This window comes from Anolis sagrei, chromosome 5 (genome assembly GCF_037176765.1).
Source record: "Anolis sagrei isolate rAnoSag1 chromosome 5, rAnoSag1.mat, whole genome shotgun sequence".
NCBI lineage: Eukaryota > Metazoa > Chordata > Lepidosauria > Squamata > Dactyloidae > Anolis > Anolis sagrei.
The window spans coordinates 85,008,947-85,033,473 of NC_090025.1; the positions used below are offsets into that span (position 1 = coordinate 85,008,947).

General features: G+C 38.5%; 1 protein-coding gene across 4 annotated transcripts in view; it reads left to right on the forward strand.

Moving 5' to 3' along the window:
- RELN (reelin) overlaps positions 1 to 24,527 on the forward strand; it is a 375,263-nt gene that overhangs the window by 178,990 nt on the left and 171,746 nt on the right. For all 4 annotated transcript variants that reach the window (XM_067468825.1, XM_060778339.2, XM_060778338.2 and 1 more), the window contains exons 10-12: positions 4,272 to 4,512; positions 11,963 to 12,108; positions 21,030 to 21,181. In XM_067468825.1, the coding sequence (XP_067324926.1) occupies positions 4,272 to 4,512; positions 11,963 to 12,108; positions 21,030 to 21,181 (539 nt within the window). The remainder of the gene's footprint in view (positions 1 to 4,271; positions 4,513 to 11,962; positions 12,109 to 21,029; positions 21,182 to 24,527) is intronic.

Genomic DNA, 24,527 nt, shown 5'->3' on the forward strand with positions numbered 1-24,527 from the left:
AAACCCTTCCAGTATTTTCTGTTGATCATGGGAGAACTGTGTGCCAAGTTTGGTTCAATTCCATCGTTGGTGGGGTTCAGAATGCTCTTTGATTGTAGGTGAAATATAAATCCCAGCAGCTACAACTCCCAAATGACAAAATCAATTATTTTGAGTGAAGGACATACATTGGGTTGTTAGGTGTCTTGTGTCCAAATTTGGTGTCAATTCGTCCAGTGGTTTTTGAGTTCTGTTAATCCCACAAACGAACATTACATTTTTATGTATATAGATTAGCATAGTACAATAGCAGTATTAAATATTACTATATTGTACTATAACATTATATTATAATATTATTAGTAATATTACATGTAATATAAATATATAATTATAATATATTATTAGTAGTAGTATTATATTGCATTACGTTATGATACTATAAAGATTATATGTATATACAATATATTATATTACATTATATTATATTATTAGAATAGCACATGTACATAGTTTGTGCATAGGCCCATTATAATCATACACAGGACACGTAACACTTTGACCTTAACTACAAAATTCAGCTGATTTTGTAGTCACGACCCTATGGTTTTCTTTATATATAATACACCTTTGAATCTAGTAGTAACTGGAACTCCAGGTATGCAAGCACTACATACAGTGGGGATCTAAGCAGGCCACTCTTCTGATGATCGGGCTCATATGCTTGACTGTGAAATCATTCTCTGCAGCTTCTATTATATCCTTATTCAGAACAATGTATTTTATATAAAGAATACTTATGTAGTACATAAGAATATTGTGAAGTTTTTATTATCTTTCATTATCACTTCCATTGCATCACATATGAAGATTTATTGTGTTGCACATTTCATCAGTAGTTATTTTATCCTTAGATTGAATCATTTCAGTTTGAGAGTCTAGAGATATTGAATTATAAAAATCTAAATTAGATGCATGCTATAACACTCCTATGACCATATTTATCAATCCATCTTCTCCATCAAATAGAAGAGATGTATGAGTTTGCCATTGTCTTTTTATGGTTTTATTTCATTCCAGAAGTATTTGTTGTTTGCATTTTAAAACCACTTTTAATCTCAGTGAGAGCAGTAATTCTCAGCATGGCAGCTAGATGCTTTGAAATAGTATAGAGGACACCGTAGTTTATGTTTTCATTTTGATGGCCTGTCCTATAGCTGCATCAACATTTTTTGTAAATTGCACAATATTTCCTTTTTAAAAAATCAGTTGTTATTACAGCAGCATGAAGATCTATGAAATGTTTGCTTTAACTAGCATTGAATAGTTCTGGGAAGCTTCTTGTTTTAGGACCATAGCAGAGAAAAACTCTCTTCTTCAGATCCAAAGCCTCCTGAATGAGCCTGTTAGGAAAATTCTGCAGGAGGCGTTTCTGTGCAATCCTCATTGAAATGAGTGGAACATAGGACCTTATCACATTGGGTTAGACTCCATTCATATCAGTATGCATCTTGTAATTTTTTAGGACTGGATGCATACTGTATTCAGACAGGATGCATACTGACCTCATCACACCCGAGTCTTATGCTTAGAAAATACTGTGACCCACCACAGCATGGAAGCCTGGCTCCTCCCAATCTGTTCAAGTGCCTCCATACATCACTTATATATATATATATATATATATATATATATATATTGCATAATGATGGAGCCTGGAAGTCTCAAACTACCATTCTTGTGAGATTTTATCTGATGGGATTCATACTGATTTTCGAATCTCACGTAAAAACTGTGCTTCAGAACCATCACTTTCATTATGTATATAATAAAAGTGAATGTTTGTATGTATGTGTATATGTGGCGGTTTTCTGATTGGCTCCCACTTCCACTGGCCAATGCAACACCCATGGATGATGAACCTGGACCAAACTTGGCATACAGAACCCCCATGACCCACTTTACGTCCTGGTATGGTTTAGGGGAGGATGGAGCATGGATGATGGGATTTACAGTACTTTCAATTGCTTCAGCTCCCACAGGCCACAGCGACCGCCACCAATGATGAATCGCAACTAAACATGGCACACAGACCCCCCTCCCCATTACCCATTTTACATTGTGTTGCAGTTAAGGGGAGAATGGACCATGGGTAATGGGATTTGCAATACCTTCATTCAATCCTGAGCCCACAACAACCCCACAAATTACAGACCTGGACCAAACTTGGCACAAAACCCCCCATGGACCATGGATTATGGAATTTGCAGTACCCTCAACTGATTCACTTCCCACAGAACACTGTGGCCCCCACAAATCTCAGACCTGGATCAAACCTGCCACACAGATCCCCCGTGACCCTCTGTACGACTTGGTGAGGTTTGGAGGATGACGGACAACAGATCATGGGAGATGCAGAACCTTCACTCACTTCCTGAAACCACTGTGAGCCCCAATAATGACAGATCAGGACCAAACTTGGCACACAGAGCCTCCATGAGCCACTCTACATCCTGATGCAGTTTGGGGGAGGATGGACCATGGATGATGGAACTTGCAATACCTTCACTCACTTCCTGAGACCACAGCAACCCTCATGAATGACCAATTAAGACCATACTTGGTGAACAGAGACCCCATCACCCACTCTACATCCTGGCGCAGTTTGGAAGAGTGTGGACCATAGATGATGAGATTTACAGTACCTTGACTTGTTTCTTGAGACCACTGCGACCCACACCAATGACTGATCAAGATCAAACTTGGCACACTGAGCCCCCATGACCAACTCTACATCCTGGTGTGGTTTGTGGGATGACAGACCATGGACAGTGGGACTTGCAGTACCTTCACTTACTTTCAGAGACCACTGCAATCCAGACCAATGACTGATCAAGACCTACCTTGGAACACAGAACCCCCATGATCCACTCTACATCCTGGTGCAGTATGGAGGATGATGGATCATCTACAATGGGACTTGCATATGGGATTTGTAGTTTACGCGCACACACTGAACCAGCTGACACTGGATCTAGACTCAATTTGGATCACAGACAAGCAGTGCCTTTCTCAAATAACCACCGGGTCCCCAAGCAAGTAGCAAATAAAAAACACAATTAAAATCCCATGTGGAAATATTCAATTTCTGTGACATTTTGTAGATAGAATCAAATGGATTTATTATTATTATTATTATTATTATTATTATTATCTACAGTATTTATATACTGCCTTTCTCCCCCCTAGGGGGACTCAAAGCGGTTTACACATAAATAATGGCAAAATTCAATGCCTTACATGGGGCGTTGATATGATGCCAATACAAACAATTACTGATGGAATGGGGCAAACACCATGTGATAGTACCCATTCGAAATCGCATTCAACCAGTCTCAGAAATGGAGTAAAACACAATGTGATAAGGTCCATACAGCCCCAGTGGTGAAATGGTAGGTCTGTTGCAAAACCCTTCAGTGAGTCATTCATAAGAGTCTGTGACACTGTGGTATGCTCATGAGCATATAGCATTCCAAGTGCACAGGACTGCTGTTTTAATCTTATCTTTCTGTAGTGAAACTATGAGTTAGTATAGCAAGTAGATACACCAGGTGATAAAGCGTAATGGTGAGATAGCAAGGCAGCACGATAGTCAAGCAGGATTGGTGGTCACAGGCATTACAGACAATGTCAACTGAACAACTTGCTTTCGTTATGGTTGGTTTGAATTAGGATCTTGTGGGTGTCTGATTCCAATTTTGTGGAAACTTAAAGAATCAAGACTTTAAAGGGCCAACACTATTTTTATTCTCTCTTTCTTTGGCAAACTCCTTCTACCACTGGGCAGGTATGGTTGTGTGAGAGGTTTATAACCTATGGGTTCAGAGGAAGTCACTCATGATTATCTTGGTACTAGTTTCACTGAGCACCCAGTGACAAATGTCAGAACTCCAATCTAGTTCCCCAGCAAGCAGAACAGCAACTTAAATGCCACCAGGTCATACTCCTTTTCTAAATTTGAGATAAAGACCAGGGCCACCATAGCCCAGTTAATTTCTGTGGGACTTACAATATATCTTCCTTCAGAAAGGAAGTGTGCTGCATTTGTGCTTTGTAGTAGCAGTCTAAAGGTAAACGTATTCCAAAAAATTGCATAATTTTAGGAAATTGATTTATAGTACTGTCAAGCAATTATTGAAAAGTAGATTATTGGTTTGTTGAAGTAAGTTTTTTTGTCAAGTGATGTAACATAATGACTACAATACTTATGTTTGTATCTTCATATCCTACAGAGCTCCATCCAATGTTAGCACCATCATCCACATTTTGTACCTCCCTCCAGAAGCCAAAGGAGAAAATGTCCAGTTTCAGTGGAAGCAGGAATATATGCATGCTGGTGAAGTGTATGAAGCCTGCTGGGCATTGGACAACATTCTTATCATAAATGCAGCTCATAGACAAATTGTTTTAGAAGATAATCTTGATCCTGTGGACACTGGCAACTGGCTGTTTTTCCCTGGAGCCACCGTTAAGGTTTGCCTAATTTTGGTTTCCTCTTCGCCAGCATTTTAGTTCATAGGATTTATTATTATTATTATTATTTATATATACTTTGCTTTATCTCCCCTGAAGAGAACTCAAAGCGGCTTAACATAAAAGCAAAATCATACTCATTTATCAACAATTCTTTATTGATTAGTCAATTTTGACCATATCATTTAAAATATAAATTTAGTTGTCTGCTGAGCCTGCTAAGTATTCCACAGTGTAGGATGAGATTTGTGAGTGGGAAGAAGCATGTCTCCCTATAATTATTGCATTTTGTCTAATAATTATGTCTCACCACAGTACCTTGATATTACATGCATATGAGTTAACATCCCACAGGCTGTTTAAGAGAAGAAATCTCTGTTATATTGAATCAGAGTTACCTCAAGATTGGACTACTGTAATGCACTCTATGTAGGGCTGCCCTTGAAGACGGTTTGGAAACTACAGCTGGTGCAAAGATCGGCGACCAGATTGTTAACTGTTTAAACAGCTCCACTGGCTGCTGATAAGTTTCCGGTCCCTATTCTCAATATTCAGATGGTATTATTATTATTATTATTATTATTATTATTATTATTACAAACCCTACCTATAAAGCTCTAAACGGTTCAGGACCTGCCTATCTTCATGATCGCATCCTCCCCTATGAGCCTACACACTCCCTAAGATCTTCTGGAATTGCTCTTCTCTTGCTCCCGCCCCCGTCTCAGGTGCAGCTGGTGGGGACGAGAGAAAGGGCATTCTCGGTGGTGCCCCCTCCCCCCCATCTCTGGAACTCCCTCCCTAGGGAGATTAGGCTGGTACCCTCCCTAGCCACATTCCTCAAGGAATTAAAGGAATTAAAGATGTAGATGTTTCGTTGTGCATTCAACTGACAACTCCTATGACAAACAACCTGTATTCATATTTGTATGTTAAGCTGAATTGATCCTGATCCTGCTTAATTGCTCTGTTTCCATGATATCTCCTATGCTATTATAAGTTTCTATCCACCTTATTTACCCAGTTACCCTTTAACCAGTTCGCATATTGGCCTCCTTCCCCCCTCTACGAAGAGTTTTCGGAAACAACAGGTGGTCCAAAGAGTTGTTGCCAGGTTGCTAACTGGGGCTGGCTACAGGGAGTGGACAACCCCCCTGTTGCAGCAGCTCCACTGGTTGCCAGTTTGTTTCTGGACACAATTCAAAGTGTTGGTTATGACCTTTAAAGTCCTAAATGGCTCAGATCCAGGCCATTTGGCTGACTGTATCTCCTTGTCCGAACCTGCTCTTCTTGGTCCCACCTCCATCTCAAGCTTTGTTGGTGGGAATGAGAGAGGGCCTTCCTTCTCAGTGGCTCCCTCTCGACTCTGGAACCCCCTTCTTCCCAGAGAAACCAGAATTGCCTCCCCCTATTGTCCTTCAAGTGACAGTCAGGTTTTTAAAGAAGGGAGTTTTTAAGAATCAATCAAGGGATGCTGTGGTTTTAGCTACACGATTAGATTTTTTTAAATCGGTTTTAAGCGTTTTAACTGTTAGTTTTTAATACTGTTTATGTTTAATTTTAATGTTTCTATATTTTTAGTTTTTAAATTGTTTTGCATTGGTTTTTGTAGAGAGAAAAAGGTGGGGTATAAATAAACATAATAGTAATCATCATCATCCATAGATTTAAGTGCACACAATATGTTTTCCAAATAAATTAATATGGACAGTGCTGACCAAATATAGTAAGATCACAGCAAAACCCAAATTTGCAACCTATTCAGCCTTTTCTCTGAGATATAAATAGTTAATGACCAGCAGACATTCAGAGTTCACTGTCTATTTTATATAACGAAAGCATAAAGGTGCAGCAAATCAAATTGTTAACAATAGTGATTGTGCATTTGTACATACAAACAATATTATTGAGATTTATTTAGTTTTACCTTGTTTTTGACAAGTTTGGAGGAAACAAATGTTGCCTGCAGTACAATGTAGATGTTTCTTCTCTCCCTCCCACCACCCTTTAAAATTGAACATATTGATTTCCCTAAATAGTTTTTCAGCAATATGCCGCCCCCTTACATTGTATTGTACAATCTATACATAGTGTGTTGTTGTAACAAGCATTGAAGGCTGTGCAAATCAACCGAAATATTTAGCACATGAAATTTTGAAATCCGATTTTGCCAGCCTTGTCTGTTGCTATAATTTCTTTTGCCAAATCCCTTCATAATACCTTTTATTTTACAATGGCTTTAATTTTTTTACATTTCTGTTAAAGGCATATGCAACCATATAGAAAGATACCCTTAGCAGACTATAAATGTATAACAAGTAGAGCTTAGCTTTGTTTAGTTGAATTGCTCTTGTTTAGCGGTCGCATGCAACTCTAGGAAAAGCTTATAGGAAAAGTGGGTGAATAAGAGATTAGATATGTTCTAAAAGTCTCATAAAATGCTTGTCAAAATTCCCTTTCAAAAGCAACAGAATAAAAAGCATGCATATGTCAGATAGATAGCGGATTAGTTTACTAACCTTTCATCTCTCTAAGCCTGCATACGATTTTAGAGGAAAAATTAAATGAGTTTGTCAATGTAATCCCCATCTGACATTTGTCCACATTACACCTGGTGTAGTATAGAGGTTGCTGTTTTTGTTTAAGGAATTTTTGGACATATATTTCATCATGGCAGGGCTTCCCCTAATGTTGAGGCTTCATTCCTTTTGGCCATGCCCTTTAATCCAGAACTGAAAAAAAAAATCTGCAGTAAAACAGATAAACTGACTGTTTATAGCAGGTATATTTCAAAGCAGCTCAACCCAGAGGAAAGGGGCACAAGGACCAGCTGCTGGGTTCAGTATGGCCGAGGAGCACAATCTGCTAGGAAGAAGGTTGCAATGGTTAAAACCAAAAAAAATAATACCTGAGGACTTGTTTAAAGGAATTCTTGATAGAATCATTACAGTTCATTAAAGCGGGGAGATGGCTATATGATAGTTTAGCTGTACTCTTGCTATGGCTTGTTCAGAAAACACTATATTCCCCTGCAGCAGCGTATCCCAGAGAAAGATTAGCAGAGCCAGGGAGAGCACAGATGCTCTGAGTTCTGGAGAAACTCTCTGGGCTCATCTACACAGCACCTAAAACACAGGTTTTCCCGCGTTAAAAAGCGGGGTGGCTACATTATGCTAGTAGTAAATCTGCACTGATTTGCTGCAACAGACAAAAAACACAGAGTAAAAATGTCTCCTTTTATCCTGATACCAGCCAGAAAATGCATTATATTTGCATCACTGTATATCCCTGCACTCTTAAGGACCCTTAAGGACATTCAGGAACTTGAGCTGTTCTTAGACACCACACACCACACTGTCCTAGACACGCAGCCCATAGCACACAAACATTATGGGGAGGCTCAAGAGGAGATCACCTCAGATGTGGACATCCCTCAAGCTTGGAGACATGTCACCCTTAGAAAGAATCATAGGACCCGGAAGACTCCTCAGATTTTCTTGTGAAAGATTCTTATATTACTGCTGTGCTTTTCTAAGGAAGTATAATGACAGCATGAAAACATTCCTTTCAATGGGAGCAGTTGTGTAGGAACCTACTTTACATGACCCAGCATCCACATAGAGCCCATATAATACAGATATCTCAAATCAACACACTTTGACAGCTATGTTTTCTGTTAGGAAAATATAAAAATAGTATCCATTTTAAGAATCAGTATGGTGTTGTGGTTTACCTTAAGGTCACCATAAACCAGAGACAACATGAATTTATTTATTTATTTATTTACTTGTATATCGCTCTTCTCAGCCCTCAGGCGACTCAGAGCGGTTATATTTGCATCACTGAAGGCACACAACAACAATCCACAATTAATTTTTGCAAACAAAAATTCAGCTTTACTTCTAGGATTAAATTATGCATAAACCTAATGCATGAATATAATCAAATCTTGCTTTACTCCCTGCAGAGTAGGTTCTAATCCTCGCTGGGTGTTTCTTCTAATTATGGAAAGAACTTCATCCTGAAGCTTCATTTTGTAAAGCTTCATCCAAATCTACATGGTAACCATTTAATTCTGAATGATGGCAATTACTGTTAAATGTGTTGCTATGCATAAATTCACATTTATCAACACTGAGTCCTTCCATCAGTCAGCTGTCAGATATACCATGTAGTCCTATATGTATCTAATAAGGAAAATGTTCACAGAATTCAGGAAGGCTTCTTCCCACTTAAGTGGATATAGGATTGCCACTTAAAATCTAAGCATTTCAAGCACTAGCATAAATAATTCTCAGCAAGACACAGTATCTCATTTATAACTCTGCAGACAATACCATTTTAATTAATTTTCTCCATCCTAATTTTCCTGTCCTCTCCTTTTCGTATTTAATCTGTTTGCATTACTTACGTTTTAATTAAAAAAAACTGTCCTCTCTAAGGAGCTATCTGCAGTGGCCAAAATAATCACTTAAAATATTACAGCCATTAAAAATTGGCTGTAGTCAGAACAGTACAGTTTCAGCTTGCCTTAAAATGATAGTTTAGTTCAATTGTGAAGTGCACTTTGCATTTGATTTTGTGCAACCAGCTAGCCTGTCTATTGTTTTAAAAAAGCAACCTTTTTATTCCAGCTGGGTGGGCTGAATGACAACTTCTTAATGGAGGAAATTGATGACTCTCCACTCGTGTAAAGGTGCAAGCACACTGGGCAGATTTCTTTCCATCTGCCACCAGCCCTTTGCAAGCTGGCATTGCCCAGTGCCTGATATACTTATTCCAGTGTAAACAGGGTCGCCAAAAAATAAATTGTGACACTACCGCTGTCTGAAAGAATCATAGTGTCCATTAGGCTACTGAGAGATGTGACAGAAAGGTTTGTCAGTGTTCATCTTTTATTTTGCTATTTTTAAGCCTAATTAAATGCTGGTAGAGGACATAGCAAATACTTTGAAAGCCCAGAGGTGCTGTCGCTAACTAACTGAAGTCACAGGTCCGCAGTTTGGGGGTCCTCCTGGATTCTTCACTTACATTTGAGGCTCAGGCGTTGGTGGTGACTCGTGCGTCAACTGCAACCGTACCTCGGGAAGACGGATCTGGCCAAAGTGGTCGACGCCTTAGTCACCTCTAGACTGGATTACTGCAATGCACTCTACATGGGGCTGCCCTTGAAAACGGCCTGAAAAATTCAGATGATCCAACTGGCGGCAGCCAGATTGTTAAACTGGGGCTCCTTACAGGGAGCGGTCATCCCTCCTGTTCAAGGAGATCCACTGGCTGCTATTCATCTACTGGACCCAATTCAAGGTGCAGGTTCTTACCTACAAAGCCCTGAACAGTTTGGGACCCGCCTACCTGCGTGACCACATCTTTGTATACGAACCCGCACGATCCCTTCAATCATCCGGAGTGGCTCTTGTCTGCTGGAGCTAGTTGTGAATGTTTCAACTGACCACCTTGATTAGCATACAATGGCCTGGCAGTGCCTGGGGCAATCTTTTGTTGAGAAGTGAGATGTCCCAGATTGTTTCCTCTCTGTTGTTTTGCTGTTGTAATTTTAGAGTTTTTTAAATACTGGTAGCCAGATTTTGTTCATTTTCATGGTTTCCTCCTTTCTGTTGAAATTGTCCACATGCTTGTGGATTTCAATGGCTTCTCTGTGTAGTATGACATGGTGGTTGTTGGAGTGGTCCAGCATTTCTGTGTTCTCAAATAATATGCTGTGTCCAGGTTGGTTCATCAGGTGCTCTGCTATGGCTGACTTCTCTGGTTGAAGTAGTCTGCAGTGCCTTTCATGTTCCTTGATTCGTGTTTGGGTGATGATGCGTTTGGTGGTTCCTATGTAGACTTGTCCACAGCTGCAGAAATTTTGATCAAATTGTGTTGCTTCTATTTATCTATCTTCTACCCCTGCCAGAAGAATCTTGATTTTTACCTGGCCATTTTCCACAATTGTTCAGCCCATGTCAGTAGTAGTTAGAATCATAGAATCATAGTGTTGGAAGAGATCTCATGGGCCATCCAGTCCAACTCCCTGCCAAGAAGCAGAAAAAATGCATTCAAAACATCCCCGACAGATGGCCATCCAGCCTCTGTTTAAAAGCTTCCAAAGAAGGAGCATCTACCACACTCCGAGGCAGAGAATTAAACTGCTGAACAGCGCTCACAGTCAGGAAGTTCTTCCTAATGTTCAGATGGAATCTCCTTTCTTGTAGTTTGAAGCCATTGTTCCACGTCCTAGTCTCCAGGGCAGCAGAAAACAAGTTTTCTCCCTCCTCCCTATGACTTCCTGTCACATACTTATACATGGCTATCCTGTCACCTCTCAGCCTTCTCTTCTGCAGGCTAACCATGCCCAGCTCTTTAAGTTGCTCTTCATAGGGCTTGTTATCCATTTTAGTTGCCGCCCTCTGGACACATTCCAGCTTGTCAGTATCTCTCTTCAATTGTGGTGCACAGAACTGGACACAGTATTCCAGGTATGGCCTAACCAAGGCAGAATAGAGGGGTAGCATGACTTCCCTGGACACTAGACTCCTATTTATGTAGGCCAAAATCCCATTGGCTTTTTTTGCCGCCACATCACATTGTTGGCTCATGTTTAACTTGTTGTCCATGAGGACTCAAGATCTTTTTCACACGTACTGCTCTCAAGCCAGGCGTCCCCCATTCTGTATCTCTGCATTTCGTTTTTCTGCCTAAGTGGAGTATCTTGCATTGTCACTGTTGAACTTCATTTGTTAGTTTTTGTCCCATTTCTCTAATCTGTTAAGATCATTTTGAATTCTGCTCCTGTCTTCTTCTAGTTCTTCGTGATCCTTTGCTAGATCTCAAAACCTTTGACTGAACCAAATGGCATGCACTGGTACTTACCATTCAATGTCCAAGCTTTTCAAATAAGAAAGTGATTTTTGTTCGTCTATTATTTGAACATCTCAAATTTCATATAGGGGGAATAATACAATGTGAATGCATTAATTCATCAGATAAGTATGGTCTTGCCACCATATAATAATTGCCTGGTTTGATGAGTTTGCAGACAGTAGAGCAAAACTAAGTTTTGACCATACATATAGCTTAGGAGTGCATTGTGATTTGTAATCTTGAGTGTATTATATATGTGTTTCAATACAGCAGATAATGTGCTTCAGAACGATTTTTATTCAACAAGAATATAATCACTAATGTTAAACTTTTCTGAAAGATTGAGGTAAAAAACTATATTGTTGGGAGCAATCCTAAAAGTGACTGAAAACTGACAGTTTTTAATAATGATGAATTATTCAAGACCAATATAGAAGAATTAAAAGTTTGGTCTCTTTCCCTTTTTGATTTGGCTTCTGTAATCAAACAGTTGTTAAATAATTTAATGGATTTCTCAGAGTTGTTGAAAGCTGCTGTTACAAAACTGGCTTAATAGATGCCTCCTGTGTATTCCTTTTATCTGCAGCATAGCTGTCAGTCAGACGGGAATGCAATTTACTTCCATGGAACTGAAGGAAGTGAGTTGAATTTTGCCACAACACGAGATGTGGACCTTTCTACTGAAGATGCCCAGGAGCAATGGGCTGAAGAGTTTGAAAGCCAGCCCAAAGGGTAAGTGATCATGGTACTAAAGAGGTATATGGATGCATGTGGTATTAGATTTGAGCAGATAAAACGTTTCTGCTAAACCCCATTCTCTGTTTTTAACAACATATACATATTGGTAAAACTCTGTAAGGAAAGCTTTTTCTAAGTAAAGAACTAGTCAAGAAGTCCTAGTCCAGAAACAACTTGAGTCCTACTTTTTCCATCTTGTTTAAAAGAAGCAGTAGTTAGACCACTGCTGAAAAAGCCCTCCCTGGATCATCTGGATTTTAATAACTACAGGCCAGTGTCTAACCTTCCTTTTTTTAGTCAAGGTGATTGAGAAGGCACTTCCCCTCCAACTTAAGGCAGTCTTGGATGACACACACTACCTTGACCCTTTTCAAACCGGCTTCAGAGCAGGATACAGAGTTGAGACTGCTATGGATGATCTTTGTCTCAACACTGACAGGGGGGAATGTGTCCCTCTCGGTACTTCTAGACCTCTCAGAAGCTTTCAATACCATCAGCCATGGTATCCTTCGGGAATGCCTGGAGGGGCTGGAAATCGGAGGCACTGTGTTGCAGTGGTTCCAGTCGTATCTTGCAGGCAGGTTCCAGAGAGTGGTGCTTGGGGATAGCTGCTCCTCCAAAAAGGAGCCGCTATGTGGTATCACACAAGGTGCCCTTCTATCCCCAATGCTCTAATATTTACATGAAGCCACTTGGAGAGATCATCCATAGGCGTGGGGCAAGGTGTTGATGACACCCAAATCTATTTCTCCATGCCTTCAAAAGCAGTTGCACCTAAGGATGTGGTGTCTCCTCTGAATTAATGCCTGGAGGAAATAATGGGCTGGATGAGGAAAAACATATTGAAACTGAATCCAGACAAAACAGAGATGCTTGCCATCAAGGATCCTAAGCTGGGGATGGAGGTGTGTCAATCAGTCCTGGATGGAGTTACACTCCCCCTGAAGGACTGTGTTCACAGTTTGGGAATGCTCCTGGATCCATCTCTCCAAATGTCAGCCTAGATAGATGCAGTGGTCAGGAGTGTTTACTATCAGCTTCAGGTGATATGCCAGCTGCGCCCCTTCCTAGAAATGGAGTACCTGAAGATGGTTGTGCATACACTGGTAACCTCAAGGCTGGACTTCTACAATGTTCTTTATATTGGGCTGCTCTTGTACCAAATTTGGAAACTCCAGCCTTCTTCCATATAATACACCTCACACACTTAGGTCCTCTGGGGGGGGGGGGGTGTCTCCCCCAACCAGCCAGAACCCGACTGGAAATCATCACCCAGAGGACCTTTTCATCAGCTGCTCCATGACTGTGGAATGACCTGGATCAGGTATAGAAATTTAAGATACAAGTGAAATCCTATATCTTCTGGCAGGCCTACCCAGACAGTTTCAGTTAGGAATTTTAAACTTCCACTGTATGCCCGGTTTTTGTGTATTGTGTATTTTAACATATATTTTATGGACATATGTTTTAATGTATGTATTTTATGGAGTGTTTTAAAGTTATTGTGTTTGTTTATGTTTTCGTAATGGTGTATCCCACATCGAGCCATAATAGAAATAAAGCTGCTATTATTATTATTATTATTATTATTATTATTATTATTATTATTATTATTATTGTTATGTAGCAAATTGATTGATTGATGGACCAATGGTTCCAGATTGATGTATAAGCAACTTTTAAAATATCCACCTTTCTTTTACGAAATCATTGCTATCAGGTGCAACATGTTTATACTGGTGATAAATTTTGAAATCTTTCACTCCCATGAAAAATCCCAGAATGAAGGTTTTTAGAAGTTACCACAGTTTTTCGCTCACTCATGTTTAAGGAATTAACATTCCAAATCCTAAACAAATCTAAAAAACAAAATTTCTACCGAAGCGAAGAGAGTCTGCCTCCAAAAATAGGATCAGGATTATGCAAGCTAGTTTATGTATATTAGATTAGCTGGTTTACATATGATGTAAACTAACTTTCAGAAGCAAATAAATGCTGTAGTCATCACAATTGTAGTGTATAGTTTTTCTACAACCATAGTTACCAAGATTCAGCTGTCCTCTGGGTTTCAGATGGTTGTTGTCATCAATATATGTAGTTAGGTTGCATTTTATCCTACTTTGAATACTTCATTTAGAAACCAAAAGAACACATTGCACAGCTATGTTCTAATTTTAATTACCATAGCTCCATCATTAAAAATCACTGCTGGGGAGCTCTAAATCAGAGGAAAACAGTTGTGTTTTCTCATAGAAATTTGTAAGTACATTACAAATTCAACAATTCTGTAGGATGGAGCCATGACAGTTTAAAGTGATATCAGGCTACTATATTTTGTAGATACATTTAAAATGCATTGGTCCAATCAAAATGCAAATTTCTAGTTAAATGATAAAAATAAGATGCAAGTACCCAAGTGTATAGAGATGTATTCATAATCACTCTCTAAATTCATGTTATGTTAAGCATTTGACTGGCTGTGGAGTTTGTCCACTAGTCATGTGTTAGTCTTCTGGCATCATCAACATTGATAGACTTATTTTATGGGTAACAATTATTTACTGAATGTAATTCCTCCACTGTATTCCCAGGATGGTGGTTATCAGTATTCATTGTTGACCCATTGTTCACATGCAGTTTCATGAATACTTCAATTCTGTGGTCACACAATGTTTTTTTCACAGGATCACTGCCTCACTCAATGCACAGGATGGACGATGTTCAGATAATGGGTAGCTATTCAGTATTTTTTTTTCCTATCCTTCCTTTCTCTGGTGCTTCTAGGACTCATGTCTATCATATATTATGAGGAAGTGATCCTGTCGGCTAAGAATTGGATGTGATCATGTTATTTGCAGGTGGTGGTTTTGTATAACACCAGCTTTATATCACAAATGAATGTATGAGGAATTTAAATTCTTCATTTTTCAGATTCTTTTTATATCATGGATGGAAATTCTCTACCTACCTTGTGTGTATATATGTATATATGTAATTGAGGCATAATTAAAGGATAAAGCAGGCATGGGCAAACTTGGAACTGAGGTCCAAAACACCTGGAGGGCTGAAGTTTGCCTATGCCTGGGCTAGAGGAACAGGACAAAGTAGGATGAAATAGGAAGACAAGCTATTCTATACCCACAAGGATGCAAAACATAAAATAGCCAGAGAAAACTTTGCTTTGAAGACACATGCCTAAATCTGGTTGTTAGTGCCAACTAGAATAAACTCATTGGATCAATAGAATTTATATGTGGGCTGATTTACCAAGTTAATATTGATTTAATGGATCTAATGTACTCAGCACCAACAACTGGGCTTGCAGTGTAGTTAGCAGCTCTCTCTTTTCTTTATTTAAAAACGAATGCTCCGTATTGGGATTTTAGCACTCAGTCTCTGTGCTGTGCCCTTCAATCTAGATTAGTCTCATAGACCTGCAATGATGCTTAGCAGCTAACAGCATTTTAGGGCACCAATGTAACATGAGAGTGACAACTTAGTGATGCAATTCATACTGTCTTGAAGGCAAGCAAGAATGAGAGGAGTAGAAATACTTCCTGTCCTCACAAGTGTCATCCAGGGCACAGCACTGCACAGGACAGGAGGCAGCTGAAAAAAATTGATGGTGCAGATTCATCAACTTTTCCCACTCTCCTTAGCTTGAACCAAAATAGTTCTTAAACTTCACTTATTTTTTTCCTCTCTGCTTTATTTTGTTGACCACATAAGAAACTTCTGCTTGTCTGATTCTCCTGTGCCATGGCCTACATTTCAGAGTGTATCATGCAGTAACTACAGTTGCTGATCTGTAGTTTTAGGTTTGTTGTTTTTCTGCTTCCTGAGACATTGACCCTAACTTAATCCTTTCATTTTTCATGGTCTGACCTGACTTGTACTGGTATCCACATGCTATGTAAAGTTCGTATCATCTTATTCTCTCATTTTTAAAAAATATTTGTGTTATATATCTAATTCTCTCTCTCTAAATTTGCTCTCGTGATTTTTCTCCCATTGCACAGGAACAAATAATATATTGTTTCCTTCTAAAACCACTGTCGATTTCATAATCAGCTGTAGCTTTTCTGTGTCTCTGGGTGGTTTCAGATGCAGTTTTATCATGGCATTGTCCTGTGTCTAGAATTTTTTCCTTACTTAATGAAACTACTTGGTAGTTTAGAACTACCAGGAGACAATTAAAATGTAGATGTTGTGAACCAAAAGCCTTAAAGGAGCCAAACACAAGTAAAAGGTCCAAACAAGGTTTATTAAAGTAACAAAAAATAGCTTAGAAACACTTAACTCAGTGATCTAGCAAAAAAACAAAGTCTGTAGCAAACTGCTATGCAAAAAATGCAACTTGGAGAATAATCCGGATTATACAGGAATATAATCTGGGATAACAAAAACTTTAAGCAAACTGCTTTAAAATCACAGAGTTCAATAAACACAATGTAGCAAGGTAGGAGCAAGCAAAAACGTAGTAAGGAAACAGTCCAAAGTCGAGGCACGTCCAAAAGCAGAAGTTAAGTCCAATATGCGATGTCGTCGTCCCAAAAGCAATCCGAAGTCAGCACTTACAGGATTCTAGTCAGTAGAAGCACAAAAGCACAGCAATCTGCAGTCCCAGGACCCAAGGCAAGAGTAATGGCAGCAACAAAGTCCCAAGCCCAATACAACACTTTTCCTACTGCAAAGTTCCAATAGTTTGATACCTTATTTTTATCCTATAACTCCTCATCAGAGGTGGAGCTGGACTCCACCCTATCTTCATTGCTCTCAGCTGCCTTAGCTTCCACAGCTGCTCGCCACCGCCCGTCCCTCCAACTTTTCCAGCGTCTATCAAGACTTAGATCACCCCATGTATTTCCAGGTTGCCAGTCTCCCGAAAACCCTTCAAACTCCTCACTTGATGTGGGTTGGGTACATATGTCTCTGATCTCTTGTACATGGGTCCAATCTAACCCATCCTCCTCTCTGTCATCACTCCCAGTCCCATCACTCCCCGTGTACCCCATGAAGTCTTCCTCCTCAGTTGGAGCATTAAGTATTTCACGGATCCGCTTCCTTTCTCTCTCTTCATCTGACTCTTGATCCTAAGTAACCCACTTCAAACCTCTACATTCCTCTCCCCCCTCCTCCATTTCAGAGTCAGTGAACCCTCTGAATGACTCGGTATCTGTAAGTGTCTTGAATATTTCCCTAATTTGCTTTCTTTGCTGCTCTTGATCCAACACCTGAGCAGCCCTCTTTGCCCTTCTACTACTCGTTGTAGCTTGCTCAGCACAACAGTAGATGTTATATAAAATTGGGACACTCACTGCAATTGCCAACTCTGCCAATTATGCGCTACCTGGTAATTGGACTATACAGTATATGTTTGTTTTCTTTCTTTTAAAAAAATTAGAAGAAAAGCCTTGACAAATGTGTTGTTTTGGTACAACAGTATAATGACGTTTTCAGTACATTTTAAGTCTTCCAGCCTTCCACAGGTTGCTGGAATATAACTTCCATGATTTTCCATCATTTCAGTAGATGAGCTAGGGTTCAAGGGCATATCTGGAAAGCTTCATATTCCCCACCCAAATCTATACTGTGAAGTAGTTTATCAGAAAGGCATGCATCAGTTTGTAATGCATTCTTATACATGTTTACTCAAATATTATTCTCACCGTTTTAGTGGGGTTTATTCCCAAAGATTCTGTGTTGAAAGCAATGCATTATAGAGCAATTACAACAAACCTATAAACTGCTTAGGTGTCATCTGATTGTTTAGATTCCTTGCCTTAACTCTAACTCTATTTGGTTGGTTTTGAACCGCACCAAGAAATGGCTGTGGATTCTACTTTAAAATATGGCTAGTGAGTGAACACATGCCTACTAAAATTCTATTGGTCTCACTTTTTTTTCTTTCTAGATTTTTAATGGGGCAGATACATCATTTTAGAAATTATAGCACAAATATAAGTGTAATATTCCCTTCCCTGTAACTACTTTTTTCACATATTAAAAATGCAGGAAATGATTGAACTGCAGCTATTTTATAAAGGGGGGGGGGGCTAATTAACCAGCTTTAAATTTTAAAACAAATAATTTCTTACAATCTTCTTGCTACCACATCTGCTTTAGAATCCAATAGAGGACAAGCTGTTGCAGAAGAAATGAATGTAAGATATATTGGATATAGAAGAGTTTGCCTTGAAGTGTGATGAGCACTGTGCTCAAGCAGTTATCCTTGGTATGACAATAGGGAGGTTGCAAGCATATGAGAGTGTTCCTTTTTTATTTCCGTGCAATACTGAAGGACATCCATTATGCGGTCCTTTTTGTCTGAGGTGCCAAACTCCTTTTGGGAAATCATTGGGTTTTTTTTTTCTTGTGAACTTTTAAACTTGCCCTACGGCCTGGCATTCTCAAGCTTTTAGCCAGAATGAAGTAACTGAAATTAACCAGTTACTGAAAATCCAGATACATGCCAGTTCCAATTAACCCCTTTTAAGTGGTAGGATACGTCTCTAATAAGTAAACCTTTTGTGGCTGCTGTTCCAATTAAATAGCAACCACTTCTACTCATTATCACTGGGCTAAATTGGTTTCTTGGGAGATTGCCCAATAAAGTAACAATCGTGATTAAGTAGGGCCATAGTCGCTCCTCACAGACTGCTTGTCATTGGAGGAATTCATAATTGCAACCATGTAAGCATTTTTAATTACACCTTGGGAAACTAGTGAGGACAGTATTCACATTGTACCTTTTAATCATCATGGAAAATCATGGGGGAAACTATTATATTATTAGTGTCTGTGTAGCCTGTTTCGTGTAAAGGGATATTACCATCACATTTAATTCCTTTTATAATTATATTTCATTTTATACTTACTTTATAATAAAATATATAATTAGTCAAAATTTTGTATCTGAACATTAATATCCTTAAATTCTTCTACTAAAGATATCTATGTATTTCTATATAGGGCTGATCCTACCAGCAGAATACTAGCAAAGTTTATGACACAGAATGCCTTCAACTAATTGATTTTACATACACCACTTTTTCTGTTAATTCCTTTCTCATTGTACATAAGGATGCTTTTCTGAATCCCCAAAGTTTTCCTCTAGCACTAAAATCAATAGTTCAAAAAGTGGTACTGCTCTATTCAGCCTCCTGCTTCTGGTCAGAAATTTCCAATGATGACTCATGAATTGTTCCGTGCATTTTGAAGCTGATAACTCCTTCTTTAGGAGATGAACATACATGGCATCCCAACATCCCTGAGGAACAAAATCTTATACAACAGTTTGAAAAATAGCATCAGAACAATGCCTTAAGGTGCCACCTGGAGCAAGTCGTTTTCACTCTGACTTGTATTTGAAGGAATTTGCTAACTTTCTCGAAATCTTTATATTTGCAACAAGAGTATGTTGAAGATCTGGAAACTCATGTTTCTTACTGTATTTGGAATTCACAGTAAGTTTAGAATGATTTTTTAAACAATGGTCATTCCAACCCAAGTTCTTATAATAAACTAGTCCAGCTAATATTATTTGAACTTTCTCCCAGACATGGGCATCCTGTGGCTCAAGCAGCAGTGGGGGGCTCATCCCATAGTGGCTGGATATAGCAGCTTCTTCTCCTTGGACCACACACTCCCATGTATACCTGGAGCAAAATTGTGGCAGAATCGTAGAAGCACAAAGTTGTTGCAAGGAAGCACAAAATGAAGAGACAGAAACATCATTTTCTTCATACTGTACTCATTCCAGTCTCTCCCCCCCCCCCCCTTTTCAGGAAGGATACCAGGAATCAAAACCACACAAAATCAACTGACCCAGAGTTCCTGAAAGTAGACAAGAGCAAGAGGCACGGAGGCTGCTCCATTGAAGCCCTAAAGCCCTGTACTCTCACACTCCCTCTTACACTAGCTCTTAACTAAAAATCTGCTCTTATGTCAAAGCAAAATGAAGATGAGCGATAGCTCTTAACTCAAAACATTTTCAGTTTGGATGCTCTTAAATTGAGGTTTTACTGTATTTGTTTGAGGGCTTTTTCTTTATTCAACAACAACAATATTTATTACGGACTATAAACCCATCAGTGAACACATTTATTGCAATGCCACTATTATACAGTGCATTGTACCAACTTCTATACCCAATTCTGTCTCACATGACCAGCCATCCCCTACAGGGGAATGTTATATAGTTTTGGAGGACAAGTGTCACAGGTGCCTCTCACAGTGGCAAAAGGCTGAGAAAGAAATAAACCTCCAATAGGGGTATTATTTGAAGCCATGTGGATGTATTCATGAAATCATCACTTTTAAAAGTTTACATTTAGTTTTCCCTAAAAGGAACTATATGCATAAGTAAAGATAAAACATATATTCATTCCTAGGCACGGTATTATGATTATTATAATATACATTGTAATTATATAATCACTGCAGTTAATTACAGAAACACACACACACATATATATACACACAATATTAATTTTTTCCATAAGTCCTGTAATACAGTTTGTCAGTAATAACTGTAATTGTTGCAATTTCATTTATATATAAAATAGTCATACTTGTGTTGTCAACAATATGATATGCATGTGTGTTTCAGAACCTTCCAGTGTTATTTATGCTTTTATATGTCATCAAAATTGATAATAAGAGGTGTGAAGACATCTTTTTCTGAGTCCTATGATGCTCCTCCAGTTACATGCTTCTTTCCATCCCATTAAGCTTTTGTTGATTCTGTTACTAGGAGCCTGGTATGGTTTGTCAAACAGACAGGACAAATCCATCCCTTAAAAACCTTGCAAATCATATAGATGTACTTAATGATTTCAGGTTTTTTTTCATATTCAACTTCTATTATTTCATTGAAATGAATGTACTTGAAGTGTACCTGCTCTGTTTTTTAGGTGGGACCTCTTTGGAGCGGTCATTGGCACTGAGTGTGGAACCCTGGAATCAGGTTCATCTGTTGTGTTTCTCAGAGATGGAGAGAGGAAACTATGTACTCCATATATGGATACTACTGGATATGGAAATCTAAGATTTTATTTCAGCATGGGTGAGTATGTTCCAGGGAATATGTTGTGATGCATACTCCAGATCATAGAAGGTGAAGATGCCCTCTAGAAACTGTTTCATAATCAAAGGTTGAAAAAGTAATTTAGTTAATATTTATATCCTGCCCTATAAGTGAGGAACTTAGGGTAGGGCAGAAACAAAACACAAGAATGGGCTAAATATATTAAATAATCTTCCAAGTTTTAACAGCATTTAAATTTACACACATTTGTATTAAATCAAATGACCCCATACATTCTAGGGGAGAAAACAGTATTTTTACATTGAAGGCTTATTTAACATTTGCTAATGGAGCTGTTAGTTATTCTTGTTTGGTAATATTTCCTCTCTACACTTTCTCATTGTCAGATACTACCCTTGTCATGAATGAATTTTCAATTATTTTAAAGCATAGGTTCTTTTTATTGCAATTTCCAGTGTGAGAGGGTATATCAGATTACAGAAAACATTGAGACAAAGAATGACATTAGACATACAGACATACAGATTCTATGTAACTGCATTTGATTCACAATTACATTGATTAACAAACAAACAAAGGGGAATTACATTTTCAGTCAACATTCACACCACATGTACACACATTCATCCTCAGGCATTCAAATATTACCATATCATTTTCTTCCTCCTTGGAGAAGCACCTGTTAGGCCAGATCCTGCTTTCCTGCAGCCTGTAAGCGTATAGTTCCAAAACTAACTTTAAAAATGCTAAACTTCTTCCCTAAGCACAATGCCAAGAACCAGATCTCTGTTTTCCATACAGCAGCACCTGACTCCCTGCACAAAATCTAAGACTCCAAAAGTGCACTTCTTCCTCCTCCCTTGAGAAAGAAGCCCCAAAGTCACCAGAATCCTGCTTTTCCATGGCATATCTGACGCTCTCCACAGGTACACTATCTTCTCCTTCCCATGGAGCAGAGCATAGCAGGTGGAAGTGACTCCTCAGGACTGCCACACTTTGAGCATTATTAGACTGAATCTTTTATAGGAATATTCTGCAGATATAGTCCCAAAGTTGTAAATGATTGATAAACGTCTTCCATCCTGGCTCCATCTCATTTTCCTGGCCAGATGTTGATCTTCTTGATTGGTATTGATCTTATGTTGACTTCCTTCTTAACATTGTAAACATTCTTATCAGAGTTTACTATTAGCAACTTTTAATTACAGTCCAGCAAACAGATCGTTAATCATTGCAGGCCTTAATATTATACTGATTTCTCCAAAATTATTAGCCCCATCCATACATTCATCTTCCATTCTTCCATTCATTCCCACACATCATTAAATTCACATTTATCAAATCTGCAATGATATTTTCATGACACCCTTACATTCACTAGTTCTTCCTCCCATATTCTCTTTACTTTGGACACAACAAGACATGACAATAAACATGTAACTGTCACTGAAAATAGTACTCTTTGGTTGTTCTTCATCCCTGGACAAGGAAATCGCGTTGCGTCTGTCATCACTCAGTGTATTTTCCTGACTCAATCTACCTTCTGCATTACAAGGGAAAAATATGCACCTTTGATGACACCTGAATAGTATGCAGTCATAGAACCGAACTAAAATAGAATCAAGCACCTTATGAAGAACATACAAATGTCATTAGAATGGCTTACATTAAAAATTCATATACTGTATGCTGATTTTCCTTATGGTCACCATAAGTCATGACTTCAATGCATATAACAACGACAAGAAGATCCACCCCACCCACACTCATACTATAAGTAGAGCCCATCTGCAATTCAAGATCAATCTAAAGTGCTTTCACAGCTAGCATTTAAATTATGAAATTGTATTCTGTTTCTTCCTTTTTCGAGGGGAGGGAGCACTCCTTAAAGCAGAGGATTATTCCCAACATCCCTCCTGGCAAGTACTATAGCTGGGGAAGTTTGATGGCTTGAAGTCACAAACAGAATTCAGCAACACCAGGAGGTTATGTATTCTGTAACAAGAAAGCCAACTACTGTATAACAAATAAGCCAACTAAGCACCATATAGGCCTTGCTGAGTCCATGCAGTAGATTAATCAAACCAAGGATGACTGGACATTTTAGGATTAAGGACATTTCTTTCTTGTGATAACAATACCTTTAATTATAGACTCATTAGAATTCTTTGGGGTTTTTTTCTTGTGCTTTGGTGTCTACAAACAACATTTTCTGGATTTTTCTAAATAATCTCTTAATTGATAGAAGTAAAAACAACTAGGGAAGATAAGATCTTTTCAGCATCGCTGTTGGAAAATGCTGTCTATTAAGATTGAAATTCAGTTCCAAAATGCCCCTATCTATCTATCTATCTATCTATCTATCAACTTTCAGCGGGGCAGGAGAAATATGACCTTGTACTATGAGTAACAGGCGGTATGAACAAGGAACAGATTTACAAAAATTGAAGTCAGATTTTTGAAGAACGAATGTGGTTTAGTGTAGAGGTAGGCAACATGTTAACTTCATAAATTCTGCTTTGGTGTCTCACAAAACTATAGTGTAAGAGAATGCCGTATCATATTCAGACCATAAGAAATGCTGCCTTTCCTGCTAAGCCATTTCAGTGACAAATCCAGTAGCAAAGTTGGCTCTCCCCAGAATGGCGGTTTTGGCATCTGATAGAGGAGACCCGTGTTAGAATTCCTTTTCTCAGCTAGTATGCTTTCTGGTTGATCTTGGATCAATCTGTTTATTTATTTATTTATTTATTTATTTGCGACATTTATATGCCACCCTTCTCACCCTGAAGGGGACTCAGAGCGGCTTACAAGATATAGATATAGATATAGATAGATAGATAGATAGATAGATAGATAGATAGATACATACATACATACATACATACAATACATTATACCATGACCACAGTACAATATCAGCACTATACATCACTATATTGTACTATACAATTATATTGTAATTAGTAATCTAGTCTAATTAGAATACAATGGGTTGAGAAAAACAGTTCATAGAACCTTGGGATCCTTTTATCAAGGGCAGAAAAGAAAATGTAGTTAGTAAATACAGTTCTTAAATGTTTTTGTTGTACCTGGTATTGAATTGGTGAGAAAAAAATATCCCGGTGCACAAAACTATATTTATTTAGCCCATTGTGTTTTGAGCCTCTGTCTTTCTTAGGGGGCATGCTTAAACCTCCCATTTCCTGCAAATTTTGCAAAAGGCTTTGGAGTTAAAGCTTGGTTTTCTAGCAGTAAATATATTTCTTTTTTACCTGCAAGTAGGGTAGTATCCCTTCCTTTCCATGGTTTTTCCTGCACTGGATAGCTTCCTCTTTTTTATTTATTATTATTTTCTGAAACT